This window comes from Aquila chrysaetos, chromosome 10 (genome assembly GCF_900496995.4).
Source record: "Aquila chrysaetos chrysaetos chromosome 10, bAquChr1.4, whole genome shotgun sequence".
Lineage (NCBI taxonomy): Eukaryota > Metazoa > Chordata > Aves > Accipitriformes > Accipitridae > Aquila > Aquila chrysaetos.
The window spans coordinates 28,067,035-28,082,544 of record NC_044013.1 but is presented as its reverse complement, the minus strand read 5'-3'; the positions used below and the strand labels follow the sequence as shown (position 1 = coordinate 28,082,544).

At 46.0% G+C, this 15,510-nt stretch overlaps 2 protein-coding genes across 8 annotated transcripts in view; both read right to left on the bottom strand.

The window, feature by feature from the left end:
* VPS8 (VPS8 subunit of CORVET complex) overlaps positions 1 to 4,753 on the bottom strand; it is an 85,546-nt gene extending 80,793 nt beyond the window's left edge. For 5 of the 6 annotated variants that reach the window (XR_005933287.1, XM_041126418.1, XM_030027262.1 and 2 more), the window contains exons 1-3: positions 4,512 to 4,753; positions 3,407 to 3,475; positions 1,463 to 1,593 (exon numbers count right to left, since the gene is read on the bottom strand). Coding sequence is in view for 5 of the 6 variants with exons in the window: in XM_041126418.1 (XP_040982352.1) it covers positions 1,463 to 1,593; positions 3,407 to 3,475; positions 4,512 to 4,637 (326 nt within the window). In the remaining variant the exon portion in view is untranslated. Of the gene's footprint in view, positions 1 to 1,462; positions 1,594 to 3,406; positions 3,476 to 4,109; positions 4,390 to 4,511 lie in introns of those variants that run through there. The other variant, XM_030027265.2, reaches the window with a different exon arrangement.
* Positions 4,754 to 4,813: 60 nt separating this feature from the next.
* NME9 (NME/NM23 family member 9) lies at positions 4,814 to 14,150 on the bottom strand. 2 transcript variants are annotated; one of them, XM_041126433.1, is made up of 9 exons: positions 13,935 to 14,150; positions 13,622 to 13,747; positions 10,313 to 10,370; positions 9,601 to 9,765; positions 9,344 to 9,447; positions 8,183 to 8,254; positions 7,152 to 7,268; positions 5,618 to 5,693; positions 4,814 to 4,910 (listed from the first exon to the last, which is right to left on the bottom strand). In XM_041126433.1, exons 1-9 carry the CDS (start codon positions 14,142 to 14,144, stop codon positions 4,906 to 4,908), a joined length of 933 nt encoding a protein of 310 aa, XP_040982367.1. In that variant the 5' UTR covers positions 14,145 to 14,150; the 3' UTR covers positions 4,814 to 4,905. The 2 variants fall into 2 exon arrangements, with proteins under 2 accessions (XP_040982367.1, XP_040982368.1); XM_041126434.1 differs by lacking the exon at positions 9,601 to 9,765.
* Positions 14,151 to 15,510: the final 1,360 nt, after the last annotated feature.

Genomic DNA, 15,510 nt, shown 5'->3' with positions numbered 1-15,510 from the left:
AAAAGTTCTTCAAACAAATTGTCAGTTTCAAGCACATATCTGCAAACCTTAGAATTTACTAATAAAGCCTGAAAGCAACACTTTTGCTCTTTATCTTCCAGTGAGTCAGGAAGTTTCAGCCCTTAAAGGTGAATATCTAAGGAAAATACACAATTGGAAAAGGCTCATTAGCAGAATACAGACTCCTAGGAAAACTGGATGTATGCTTAAAGAATAACATTCAATTAAAACACAGCTGATCTGATATGAAAGGTTAAGTGTCTCTGTTTATGGAGAAAATGTCTTTAAAAAGTAACTAGTGTACAGGGAACAGTTATTTCTAAAGAGCATTGGTATACTGTAGCGCACACAGTACAGGGAAAATCCCCAGGAAAGTTGCAATTTTGTTGCCAAGCACACACCACCAGAAAGCCAAATTTCCAAAACTAACAGGGAAACTTTTGGTTCTTATCTCTCCAGAGGAACACAAATAAGTAGCTCACATGTTGGTTAAAGAAACATGTTGTTAATACCTTGTATTATGGCTAAGGACCCATAAACATGGCAACTAGCTTTACCCAAAGGTGACAATAACACTTCCAGGTGTTTCTGCCCACTCTGTACTGGAAACTGTTTAAGCCACTCCAGGTAACATTTCCCTCAATACAAACCATCTTATTTGAAAAAAACAAAGGACAGTGAGTCAGTACACCACCATAAACCATCACATTTAAGAGTGTTTATATCCTATACAATTGCTCATGCAACAATCACAACTTCTTATGGCACATAAGGCGGCCATGGAAGTGGCTCAGGATGCAGGATCAGGCCATCATTTGAGTAATTAATGAGACAAGTCAGCAGTATTATAGCTAATTATCACGTTCCAGGCTGCTTTTAGATGTCAAGATTAGCATTCCATTTACAGGAGTGACAGCAGTTCACTTGCTTTTTAAAAATAACCACCAGCTGCTTGCAGACTCTGGAAGTCATCAGACACACCTTTGAAAGATTTTCTTTAAAGTCATCATGGTTCAGTGTTTTAAAGATTCCATTAAAATTCAGAGAAATTTAAATACTCCATCTCCCATAAAATGCATTTATTGCTCAAACAGGCAAGCCCTCAGTGCAAAAACAAATCCCATCTTTGCCTACTTGATCTTGCAGGAATAACACTACTCTGTCAAAAGCACCGTCACTGGAGTCCCTGCAGCATCCCCCTGGGACGTCAACACTAGGATATAACAGCAGGAGACAAAATCCACATGTGCAATTAAAGTGTTACTACCCAAATAACAGACAAATTGCACGCTCACAGCAAAGCTCAGGGAGGAGGCAGCAGGAGGTTGCCTTAGGAAGTTTCAACTGTTCTTAGCTTTGGATTGTCCTACCCACTCAAAAAAAGGAGAATTTGTTTTTAACGGATCTAAGCAGTGCTCCTTCAAATATCATTTAACCTCCCAGGGTATGAGTCCTGCAGTACCTTTTCAGGTGTGTCCGGTCCCCGCTGTCAGAGCTTGCTACAGAAGATGTGTCATAGGAGTGTGTATCTGTGTTATCAATGTTCAAAAGAAAGGGATCCTCCAAAATGAAAGACTCCTCTTCATCATCAGTCTGAAGAAAGAGAATCTCCACAGCTTACTAAATGTTCAAAATGCACAACACCCTAACTAAAACATTAGCAAAATAGCATCAATTAAGCAGAAAAATCAAGAAGGAGAGGACAAGACAGTCTCATACGTAAAAACCAGAAATATGTATTATTTTACTAGACAGATTCTGTGGAAGAACTGGTTTCCAGAATTCACAACAATCACAGAAGTGGGCTGGAGAGAAAGTTATTCAACTAATCCTTCTTCCCCAGCTATTATCTACTCGATCAAAACTTCAACAGACCTTTGACTAAGCTGTTCTCAAAATTCTCCAATTGCTGAGAGAAGGCCTAGACTCCAGCACTTCCCCACGTGGTGGCTAAGAGTCTAGTAGTCCCTCCGGCTGCTACGAGGATTGATTTTGCTCTTGTCTGTGCTATTCTGCTGGTGATATCTCTCTCTCTTCTCAGGCTTAGCGCGGAATTTTTATTTATTATTTTATATTTTATTTTATAATATTTTATTTTTTGTTTAAACAGCCATTCTCCCTGACATCTTCTAAATTCAGTACAGTTCATGTTGCTCTCGAAGCTCAGAGCCAGAGAGAGCAAACACAATATCCCACTTAATGCCAAAGACGCTCCTCATTTGTCTTACAGCTGGCAGACCTGTGCCCTTTAAGTATCTCTTTTTCCAGTGGACTTGTATACCTTCTGTTTCAGTCAGGTTGTTTTCCACTAAAATCCTTTTCAGAAGATGCTTTGCAAGTCATTCCCATCCCATATATACTGAGATAAATAGCACTGGAATAAGACTTTGTATTTGTCTGCATTGAACTACACTTTCTTCATGATTACCTCTCAAGTTTAAGACTTGGATTCTACTCTGACCTGGATGTGACTGCATCTCCTTACAATTTGGTATCAACCCAAATTTAGTTAAGTTTCCTCTGCCTTCATCACCCAAGGCATCAGCAGAAATAGGACATACGTCTGTACACTACCCCTTCTACTATTCCTCTTGCTCCTAGACTGTATCTGCTTGGGGCATCTTATACCCGTATCTTTAATACAGCTTTTTAAAAGAACTGTCACCTCTCCCAGGCTCCTCTTCCCTCTATACCAACTTCCTAGGCAGTCCAACCACCAATTTCCTCAGTTTGTTAACAAGCTTCATTTCTTGAATTTTATCTTTACTTCCATGCCCCTCTTTTCCTTTCTAAGAACCATGCACTCATGTGGCTATTGTAAAAAATGCTCTGAATTGGATACAAGCAAGACAGTCAGTTCTGCCCTGCAAAGTACTACAGGCAACATCAGATGTTGAGACAGTTTGTTACTCCTGCCAGAGGGCTAAATACATGAAACATACAAAATAAATGGAGCTGTGAAGAATCTAGTTCTCATCTCCTCCCACAACTTAAGAACTACCTGGAATTCTCTGCATTTATTTTTAGCTTTAAAACAAACAAACAAACGAAAAAACCACAACCAAAAAAACCCAACCAAAAACATTGATGACCCTGACCTTTAATGGACTGTATAGTTAGTCTTCAGGTGACTGTCCAAATCCACAGGTGAACATGCTTAAACTTGATGGAAATCCTTTATGTTTCAGCTGTGGATATTTCGATTGAAAAAACAAAATTCCATACTACACACTGTACAGCAATTACTCAACTGAGCATGTACTTTGTCAGCTATCAGTATCAGGAAATTATGAAGTTATACAATTTTATTTCCCAGGAAAAACACAATATGAGAAGAACCAAAGGAGTATGGACTGCCTCATCCTAGTTTCTGTCTGTCTCGGAGGATGTCCAACGGACCACTCACCTCATTTAAGATGCTCTCCAGTGTTGGAGGGGTATCAACTTGAGGAATGTCGAATTCTTTGTCATCAATCTGCACATCAGAAACCACAGACTGAGTTTAGGTTGCCTATTCCACCTTCCAAACTTTTTCTCAACTAAAGAAAAAAAAAAGCAACTATGCATGCACTCCTTCCAACATACCTCTGCCCAGAAAGGCACCGCATATGCTACAATTTCTCCTATTCAAAATGCATTCTCTGAAATTTGGCATTGCAAGACAGAACAAGAGGTATTTAGTATCAAAAATATAAAATAGTTCTCTGACCTGTGCCCAGATCTGAAATTTCAAATGCCTTTTTTTTCTTTGTTATTTCTAAAGATCACTAACAGTGTTACACTGCCTTTCTAATACAGATAGACATCAGTACAAAACATTTTTTTCCTGACTGCTTACTAATGGGAAAAAACATAGTTTTCTTTAACATAAAGATACTTTTATCTGAGACTTGCGTTACCAAAAATCAAGCACAGCTATGATAGGAAGGCTAGCCCCAGCACCTCTGTCCTACTCACCTACAAAACTACTGCTGTTCTGTCCCCACACCTCCTCGGTGGCCATGGACTTAAAACTGGCTGACTACACGACTAAGGTCTGACGCAAGATTGTTTTAGACTCTTGACTACCTGCTCCTCTAGCAAGTGTATAGTACAAGCGTGCCTGTTACCTGCATTTTGCCCCCCAGCAAGAACGGCGTCCCTGCGAGTTCTTACGGGAGACTCAACCACAGTGAAAGTTACCCCCGTTTTCAGCGTAAGGCAGAGCACCGGCGGGACCAACGCCGCCGACCGAAACTGCTGATCAGCGGCGGGGTCTCGCCGCGCCGCCCGCCCCACGGACCTTCCCTCACGGCTGCCTGAGGGGGCCCGCGCCCGCCCGCCCCGCCGACCACCGGCGCTGAGAGGAAGGGAGCGGCCCGGCCGGCCGGGGGCCGGCACAGACACCGCGGGGCTCCGCGGCCCGCCCGTGTCCGCCTCACCGCCGCCCTTGGGCCGCTTCAGCCGGAGGGAGGGAGAGCTCCGGAGGCGGCGGGCACGGAGCCGCGCCCGCGCAGAGGTTCGCGACGCACCAGCTCGCTGCGTGAGTCCAGCTCGCGGTCGAGTTCCGCCGCGCTCAGCCGGTGCGCGGGCGGCTCCGGGCACGGCTCGGCCTCCGCTCCCGCGGAGCGGACGCCCTGATCCGGCGCCGCCTCCATCGCCGGGCTGCGGGACGCGGCGGCCGCCACAACAGGCCGGCACCGCCGGGACTCGAACCAGCGTCCAGAGACGCCCCCCTCCCTGCGCAAGCGCAGCCCGGCACGGCCTCCTTCCTCCTTGCCGGCCTTAAAGGGGCCGCGGCGCCCCGCGCTGCCGGGACGGACAGAGCCGGCGGTGCTGCCGCACGAAATCCTTTTATTTAATGGGGAATCCCGCGTCCGCTCCACGACGACGGCTGGGAAATCGGGCCCGGGACCGACGGGGGCGTTAGCCTCCGAGGAAAAGAAAAGGGAAAAAAATTAGTAACAGGTAGAGAAGTGAAACACAAACATGCATTGCACCCCTTCCAGACCCACGGTGCCTTAGCTAAAGCCAAGTGGTTTTGCTACAATTCCCAGCATTTTGGGGCCCAGGATTTGGTATGAACAGTGCCAGTCTGCAGCTGCATCCCAGCAAAGCCAAGAAAAAGCATCACTGCAGGTTAGAAATTGGGTGAGAGACAAAAGCCTTTGGGAATGCACGGCTAATTTTAGACAACATAAGAGCTGGTGTATCAAGATTTGGTGCCCGAGTGTTTGTGTTTTCTTTTAAAAACCACCTGGAAAAGTTGAGCAGCATTTGCAGCTAGTTCAGTATTTCAGTTATTCAAGAGAGAAGAAAGCCATAAGGGGGGTCAGTACTGACAAATGTAAAGTAAAACACACGTTGGAAGGATAAATACTTAGAGTTTAACGATCTCAGCCACCCAAGATAACCTGGTCTCTTATTTGTGCCTACACATACTGTTTTGAGGTGACACTACCCTGTGTGCTGATCTGTCAGAGGCTGGGGGAAGAGCCCATGTTGTGCCCATTTGGAGGAATGACCCCTCTGGTGTCTGACTAGCAGCAGCAGCTAAATCATCATTTGGGGTTCCAGCTTTAGCAACATAGCACATACTAACGGCACAAAGAGCACCCTACTGCCATGGCTGCCTTACCTATTTGGCCTTCCTGTTGTTCTTCCTGAAGAGCAGCTATGTATCCCTCCTCTCTGGAGAAGGCTCTGTCTTGTACCTAGCAGCAAGAGCATGTGGATGAGCAAGGAACATCCTGAGTGTCCTCTTACCCTCTAGGTGAGCATCTGCCAGGCAGGTCCCCACTTTCCACTTCTACCTGAGCAGGAACCAGTCCTCCTGCTGTCACTCAGGCCAGGCTCAGCTCAGCAGTGAGAGCAGAGGATCTACCTGTCCAGGGTCACCTTCTGAGCTCCAAAACAGTTGACTAGCAAAAGCTGGGGAAAAAGCATTCACAGAAATAGGCCGGCCAACGTCACCAGAGAGCTACTCAGTGGAGGGAGCTTGCAGTTACCAACACAGGTAGACCTGTGTTGGTTGATTCAGAAGACCACACACAAGAAGACATCCCTACAGCAGTGGCTCAGCAGACCAGCTGGGCTGAGGAGAGGTAGGCCTGGGGCCGTCTCTGGTTTCAGCTCTGAGGACTGCCCAGCTGCTCTAAGGATACACCCTGTACCAGCAGTGCCCAGGCTAGGAATCTGGAACAAAACCAGAGTTGTGACACTTAAGACAACAAAGGTCTCCAGGCTGACGAAAGATTTAATAGCAGTCTACAGAAGTCATCGGTGACATGGAGAAGGTGACTAAGGAACAAAAGTCACTTCAGCATATGAGAACTAGGGAGGAATTAAGTCATACTATCGCATAGTAAGTTCAGAACAAACGAAGTGCAGCAGTTTTTTGGTAACGCTTTTCCCAACAGCACCCTGGCAGTAGCAGGCTGCTGGAGTTTGCTGGGCTGGCTCTAGGCTCTGACACCAGAGCTCACTGCTGGAGGGAGGAGAACATTTGCCATACAATAGCCCAGGGCTTTATAGCAGGCACTACAGACTGCACAACCACTGTACTATAGAGCTGCTGAAAGGTAGATTAATTGATCACACAGTGATATCCAGAACACGGGCACCAAGTCCCTGCAGCTGTAGTTCAGTGAGAAAGATGAGCAGAGCTCCAGAACGGACTCCAGGCAGAAATGCACAGAATAAGTCACACCAAGAAACAAAAATGACTAAGATTGCAATGAACCGTCCCCCACCACAGCCTGAGAAATGCCATCACACAGACCTGCTAGAGATCCTGGAACTCGAAGCTGATTAGGAAGGTAGCTTTAAGGAATAAAATAAATGCTTAGGGTAGGTGAAAAGGTGAAGAGAAGTCACAGTAGAGTTTCTCTTTCATCCTGCAGAGCTGGATGGTATGTACTACTCTGCTCATCAAGAGGACAGAGGTTTTGAAAAACACAATCACACTTTCCAGCTTCCTCCATCTAGGTAGGCTTCACAGGCTTGTGGACACTCAAGCAGCACGCTAACCAGATTTCAGAGACAGTCCACACAAAAGGACAGGATTTTTGCAAAGAGGTAACTCTGCCTTAGAGCTATGCTGGCACTGGGGAGCTGAACCTCTCCTCTGGCATGCACATCTACAGGTATTTAAGGAATTAGTGACTGATTACCACCACACACTCTCTTCCATGTTCTAAAGCCTTCCTTTCCACTGCCAGCTGTTCCAGGATGGTCTTCTGCAGCAATGGTGCATTCGCTCCTCTTACAATAGCTACTAATTCTCCTCCCTAAAATGCATGAAAAGCAAATCAGTTAGGAAGTGCTCAAGTAGTGCCCTCTGGGCTCTGGAAATCACCAAAGCAGCACATCACCTATGGTATTATGTACCAGGCCCTCCTCCCCGACAGAGCTGCTCTGCTCCAGAACAAGCGGGAAGCTTTGGAACAACATTCTTTGTCGTTCCTGGTAAGTCTTAGGATGAACCAAAGCAGCTTGTGAAAGGAGTGAGGTCCTGCAGTAGCAGGAGGCTGAACCTGAAGGCCCTGCAGGGCAAAACACACATTCACGTGCTAACATGGCGTGAATACTACTCACATGGACTCAGCCAGCCACAAGACCCTGTGGACACATACAACTTTCAGTAAATCACAGGGATCCCTGGATGTGAATGATAGGGATTTTCATGACTAAGATACCCTCCCATGGAGGGGGAAAGGGCCATGAAATACAGCCATCCATCACAGGCTACATGGGCCTCCCCCCAGGAAAAAACAAAACAAAACAAAACAAACCTCAACAATCTCTATCTAGAGGAGTTCCTGCAACTTTATGCAATATCTGCCTTTCACTCACCTGTGCAATTTAAACTGTTTTACTTCATGCACACCTTAATCTCTCAATTTTTTTTTAATTAATAAAACAAAATTACATTGTTCTGTTTCTTGGTGGCAAAGCAGAAGATATTTAAAATTACATTGTTCTGTTTCTTGGTGGCAAAGCAGAAGATATTTAAATTTAAACTCTGGCTGTACATTCTTATCCGTGCAGCACTTGATCACCAGTAGATACTGGTAGATATAGAGCAAATAAAATTGTACTGTTGCACACGAAAGAAAAAGAATCTCTCTCAAAAAGGACAGTTATTCCCACTGGCAAGTGATATTTACTGCTATGCAACTACTGTAACAATATTTTCACTCACTGCATAGAACAGAAAGACAGGCTTGCATTTTCCTCTGTATTTTTTCAGAGCATCAATGGAATCAACTTCAGCCTAAAAGGAATGTAAAAGAAAACAGGTGTTTCTAGAAAACCATTTCTGCTTCAGAGGAATACACACGGAAGTGCCTGGACTCAAGACATCCTCAGCTGGCTGGTACTCATCCCCCATGTACAGAAAAACACCTCTGAGTCCCAGTCTTACAGGCCAAAATGACACTGGTCAGAGCCAGGGCCACAATCGACTCCCAGCTCAGTACCAGCAACCTAAGAAGCAGGCAGATGCCTGGCAGGTCTCACCTGCAGGGGTTGGAACAGCAGCTCTTGAGAGGCAGGGATATCTATCTCACTGCATCTTGCCTGAGTGAATCCCAGAGAAAAAGCCTGCAAAACTTAAATGGGGGCCCCCTGTCTATAAGGAGTGCAAGAAGTTACAGGACGAGCTGTGGTGGCAGCAGCAGAGGCAGCAGGAGGCTGCAAGGAGTGCTGAGCAGGAGCCTCCACGAGAAACCTCACTGCCCATGGCTCTGTTAGCATCCATGAGAAACCTCAATGCCCACAGCTGCCAGCAATCAAGTGCTGGCCTTCAGCCAGGAAAGGCATTTAAACACAGAATCACAGCATGATTGAGGTAGGGAGGAACTTCTGAAGGGCTCTAGTCCAAGACCCTGCCCAAAGCAGGGCTAGTCTCAATGTTATAGGAGGTTGCTCAAAGCTGCATTAGTTTTGAGCATCTGCAAGAATCAGTGCTCCACAGCCAATCTGGGAACTTGTCCCAGTGTCCAACCACTCCTACACTGAATACTTTTTCCTTCTATCTACTTGGATTTTTCTCTGCTGCAACTTGATCCCGTTGTCTGTTATTCTTTTGCTGTGTACCACTGAGAAATGGGAAAATGAGAAATTGGTGAACAAACCCAGAAATCTGAAAAGTACAGAACAGTTAAAGCCTGAAAATTCTTAACTATGTGAGTTCTTATTGATGTAACCAAGTGTCTGGATTTGGCAGACTCGCTCACACAAGCTGGAACTCCTGGACTGTTACCATTTGGACTGAATATTGGAAAGATAAATGACTTCAACCTTTAGTTACCTGCTAATTTCAGGGGACTAGATTTTTAAGCAGTGCCAAATTAGATCTTACCACAGCGAAATGCAGGAGATCACTGCCAACTTCATTCCTTACTTTTCTGAAAAGATCCACTACTGTTTTGCATGGACCACACCAGGCTTGAAACGCATCAACAACTGCAAGCAGGAAAATTAGTAAGAATGAGGTCAAAATGGGTCAGTTTAGACATAGACCAATAGGTTGGTTTGTGTACTTTTCCACTTTGCAGCATAATCATTTGGAAGGGGACTGCAAAAGGGTGCTAGTGCCATAAGAAGAATCTTGAAAACCTCTGAGGATTGAGGTTGTCTCCTCTGGTGACCTCTGCAGCACCACCTTCCTGGGGAAGGAGATTTTCCTCCTGTCCAACATGAACTCCCAAGCTGCAACTTGTGGCTGTTGCTCCCATAGTTCTGTCTGGAGTATGGCAGGACTCCTGCTGAGTGCTAGAAGGGCTATGGATTCAATTTTGAAGTAGAAAATATCATACTCTTTCAAGGTTTCAAATGCTAGATCAGAGGATGAAATCACATTATAAAATAACAAGCCAATAACAATGATACGGAGGAGTCTTTAGAAGAAACATTGACATGGCTGTGACCTTGGAGGTACCAGATTTTCTAGGGAAAACTGCTGCACAGCGGTAGAGCACATGAGGCTTACCTAACAGCCCTCTAACCTCCCCCCTCCTTGAGAACCAGGGCTGTTTCTCACATTGGGGACTGGGGACAGTCCTGCTCCAAGCAGGTGGCTGGACTGGAGACTCCAGAAGCTCCTGCACTAGCACTGCTTTGATTGCATGATAATTGTCCCACACAAATGAAAAAAGACGACAACCTCTAGCTAGTCTCACCTCTGTTTGCATATTTCTTTCTTCCATTCAGGGCAAGAGGAATGGAGGGACTGACTGAACATCTCTATCAGTAGTAACTGATTCCTAACAGTACTGGTGTCCTTTTAACACAGAACAAAAGCAATCTAGTACACTGACCAAACCCTTACCAATGAGTCCTTTGAGACACAGCATTTCTTCCCAAAGCTCCTGGCTACTGATGTTAACCTGTGTGAAAATTTAAAAACACAGTAAAAGCAAAAGTCATCAGGTACTACCTGACTGCTGCAAACGTGCTGACAAATCACTTCATGCTTGCACTTAAGATGGACACATCTGCCTGAAGAGGTATTACCTGACCACTCAGGAAACCCTTTTGACTGCGATCCTCTCACCTCTGACCAGCTGGGCAAGGCCAAGCTGCGCTAGAACATGAATGGAAGACCTCTGAGAAAAAACAGCTGAAGTTGGATATCCTCATTCCCAAACTCTCATTCCTTCCCCACTTCCCACATACTCTTGCTACTACCTGACACCAGCTCTGAGACACCCATCAGGAAGCCAGCTAACTCTGTAGAAAAGCTTACTGGATTAGAGACTCATTGTATGACAAGAACCAAGGAAAGGCAGATGGAAAGGGTAGCAGCATCCAGCCAAGAGCAAGCCCTCCCCTGTTTAGTGGCAGCAACTACTTCAACAGTCTGGCTGCTTGGGGACCCCAGACTCAGTTTGCAGAGAGACTAAGAGTTAGTTGTTCGGGGGGAGACTGGGGACACAGTTCCCTGCATCTTATCAGGGCCTCTGGCTGACTGACCAGAGCCCTACCTGAACCTACCAGGCTGTGTCACATATGGCGCAAGAGGGAAGGTCTGTGAAATACCCATATGACCTCAGATTTTTCCTGGCACTCAACTCCATGCAGCAAGATCTGAGAGCAGGGAAGAGCTCCAGATGTTCCTCCTGTGCTTTGCCATACCATACAGCCCTGCAGGTGTGCAGGTACCAGGAAGAGCAGCAGGCAGCAGGGATGAGGGACCCCGAGCTCCCTACCGCAGCACTCCTGCTATGGAAGAAACAAAGACCTACTTCACTTTCACTTAAATGGAAGTCTGACATGTCGTGATGTTTTAACACAGGATAGCAGCTAAAACAGTTAAGAGCCACTGACAGATAACTGACTGGACTGGTTCTCTGCAGGCTGCCCAGATCACCCCACAAGAAGCAGGGACTTGGAGGAGAGCCACACACACATTGACAACTACTAGGTCCCAGTTCAGCAGGGACCTCCCCTCAGAGCCAGCATAGTGCTCAAAAGCAGCAGTAAGGTAGTGGTCTGGGCTGACCTGCAGCATTCAGAGCACTGCTTCAACATGCTCGTCTCCAGCACGCATCCTCCTTTCCTCACCCCTATTTCAGACCCAGCCCTCATCACATTTTATAAGTCAGATGATTCTCCACCAGCAGTTTCTCACCTTGCCTGCACACAAGCTATACTACTTTGTTAAGATGTTTCAGTCTTGATAAAATAAGCTAGTAAATACACAGCTTTCATAATGTCTGGGCACTAGAAGGTGGTCTGAGCCAAGCATGTCCTTACCTGAATTAGTGGCTGCCATCTAAAGACTTCCAAAATATAGTGAACAACAGAGAGCATAGAAAGATCTAGGTTGAAAGGGATCTGTAGAGTTCTTAGTCTAATCCCCTGCCCAAAGCTCAGTGTTAGATCAGGTTGCTCAGGAGCTTACCCAGTCAGGGATGCCCTAGAAAATTCCATACATTGTGCCACATACTATATTATACCACACCTCCATTACTGTAATTAGAAAGGAAAATATCTTTAGCATCTTCCCCATCTTACAGAACTTGCCCCTCAGTATGTACTTCGAAAAACACAGTAAGTTAAAAAAAAAAAAAAGAAAAAAGGCTTCTTGAGAAATGTAAGATCTGGTTTTGTTCACCCTGAATGATGATGATTCCTAATAACTTTCTCAACTGGTATCATTAATTCTAACTATGTTTAGTCTACACTGGAAGACAGTAAGTTGTAATAAGGCCAGCTATTTTACAATAATTAACACCAAAGTGCATTAAAGGACTGCTAAAATTGCAAACTCAACAATTCCAACAGTGGAAACTCCAGTGCAAATTAAATGGCCTCTTACAAATTTTCAGAGATGTCACTGGAGATCATACAGTACAGTTTCTCCAGGACCCCACCTCACTCAGAGAATGGGGAGTTGTTCAAACACATCTGTCCTCCTGTTTAGCACACAACCCCAAGCCTAATTTTTTCAGAGAACACCTGCAGAATTAAGAAATTTAGTTATTACAGTTATCACTAGTGCTAGGATCACCCTTGGAGCATTTCACAGAATGTTAATGAGTTCAAATGATTTATGATAATAATTTGTGATAACGAGTTCAGCTGTGAGTTCAGCTGATGGACTCAGAAAGTAATGCCAGCACCCTTCAAAGTGCTTTGCTGATTTGGATGCCCTGAGGCTGCTAGGACTTGGCTTTTCTCTAATATAACCAGAACTTCTCTAGGCCATCACATCATGTCCTACATGAGATTCAGCTTTCATCTGCAGATGTGAACAATCACATTTTTGCAGATCTAGACCCAGCTTTCCCTTAGTTGCCAAAGGTGCAAAGCCTGGTTGATGTAATTTTCCCCACCGCACAGGAACACAGTTGGACAAACAGCAGTAGAAATGATTTTTACCTTAATAAAGTGATCTTCTTTCTCTTATACAAATGTTCACATTTTCACTCCATGCTTTCCAGTTTTAACAGTGAATAAACAAGGTTATAGACCCCATAATCTCCTTCAGTATTTCTCTCTTGTGTTTCAAAATTTGAAGGAGACCTTCATAACCTATTTCGGGTTTTTTCAATGTTTTTGCATACTAAACTGCTCTCAGAAACCCTCTCTCCCCTACGCAGGTAGTTATAAAGCATCATTAGGTCAGTTGCGCAGTGTAAAGATGGAAATATTCCTCTACATATCATTGTGAAATAGGTTTTTCAGCCTCTGAATTTTTCTTGTACCTCCTAACTTTTCCACCTTTACAGCTATCTTTCTAAATACGTGAACTGGTCAGAAATGTTCAGTGACACTTGCCATTCAGGAGAAACCCCCCCTTTCCCAGTTCCCTATTTCTAATTGTCCCATGAAACACAGACGCATTTTGACCTATGAAAGCGGCCAAACCCATGACAGCTTGTAGCAGCTCTGAAACAAAACCTGCAGCCCCATAGCAACCTCCCTCTGCACCCCATAGCACTGACTTTGGGGGACAGATTTGACTTGCCACGTTTTCCCATGCTTCCTACCTGCCTTCAGGAATGTTTTTCCACCACAAGGACCTCACAATACAGATTTGCCAGCAGAATCTGAGATACCCCAAGACTGAGCTTCATCCTTTGCACTTACTACAAGTCTAAAAAGATATTTTAAAAGCCTGGCTCCTACTGACCTGCAGTACTACCTCCTTTTTCTTTGCAGCCATCCTTCTGCAGAAACAAAGGTCCTTAGAGCAGCAGTCCCAAGCACAAAGCACTGCAGACGCCCTCCAATTATGTGAATCCAACTGCTGGCTAACCTGCACCACAGAGAAAGCTTTTAACCCATATTTGCTCCTTCACCCAGGACACAGAGCCTCCAGCAGCATTCCTGCCCTGTTGGAGGGAGCAGGATTAGCTCAGCAGCACCCAAAGCCCGGACACGGCTCTGCTTGCACCCTTTTCATAGAGGCGAGGTGCTGCTGCGGGGCCTGAATTGCTGCTCACTTTGAGAGACACAGCAGCCTGTCCCCCCCCCTCACCCCGTGAGGGTGGCAGAAGCAAACCAGTCCCAGCCAGGGCCCGGCAGTACCTGCGCAGTGGCTGGCAGCACCCCACCGCTGCTATGGCAGCCCTGGCAACATCCGGGCAGAGCGGCAGCCCAGCCCGCCCCGCTCCTTTCTCAGCATCCGCTGCAGCTGGGAGGTTCAGCTCCATCTCCTCTGTTACTCCTATTCAAGCAGCAGCAGCTGGAGCCCCTCCGCCTCCTCTTTGCCTGCCAAACCTGCCCAACTCCCCCCCAGCAGGCCCTGTGTCCCCAGCCTACCACACACTCCCTGGCTCCAGTTTTGCCCCATCCCTCCCAAACTAAGGGCGCAAAACAAGGCACGGAATCCAGATGTGACCTCCCTAGCACTGTAGCACAGGGGATACGCTGCTGGCCCCCCTCCAAATGCAGCTCAATTTTTGAAGTTGGTTGGGGTTTTTTTTCTTATTTGCAGTGAGCGCACAGCACCTATGCCCAGCACCCCCCCAGGGTGATGCCCATTTGGGCAGGGCTGCTGCTCATCCTGTCCATTCCCACGCCTGGGGTCACTGGGCTCCAGAGGCAGACCTCGGTGGTGCTGCTGCTTGTCACACAGCACTTGATGTCTGGTGGCCTGGTCTTCCAGCTGGTCAAGGTCCCTCCTGGTTGAGGATTTGGCTTTTGGCACATCAACTCCCCCTAGTGCTCCTGGCAACCTGAGGGGACACTCTCCAGTACCTCCAGGGGACACGGTGGGGCTGAGCCTTGGCAGGAGCTCCCCTGCCTCCAGCACCAGCTCAGCAGAGCAAAGTGCACCCCTGGATACCTCCAGCAACTGTCTCTTTTTGTAGAAATAAGCCTCCAGTAAAGTCCTGGTGATTTTAACCCCCACTGAAATTTTGCATGTTTACACCTATCATGCGCTTACATTTTAGGATTCCCAAAGACAGTCCTGTTAAACCCATTTTCTAGTCTTCAACAATCTAATCTCATGCACTTCAATTATTCTTCTGCCTGCTGTGCCACTGCTTCAGCAGCTTCATAGAGGCGCAGCATCTACTGCAATGGCTGTAAAAATAATTTTTTAAAAATATGAGATGTTTGCTTTAAGAATATACTGGCGAAAGATACTTTTGAGCAGGTCACTTAGGTTCTTTCACTATTACAATGCAAATCTGTGGTTGGAACAACAGCCAAATTATAAGTCTCAATTGACTTTCTGTGTGGGAGAGACTACTACAAATGTGGACTGGAGGTGGTGGGGAGCAACCAACTGTAGCACTTGTCTGACAACTAGCATGCCAAACTCCATGCAGAACTATTCACCTTTTGACACAGGTAACCTTGGAGAGAAGAACTACCATCACTGGACCCAGATATAAAGAGTGGACATACTTATCAAAATTCATTTGGACTGGTTTTCAGAAGAGAAATGGCACAACGAACAGCAGAAATCCTGGTGATTTGTGTTATGTCCAGACAAACTATACTTCTTTGGTTCTGCAAACAACCCTGTAATTCCCAAGAGGCTGCTACCTAAATAAAGTTGGTAAAGAT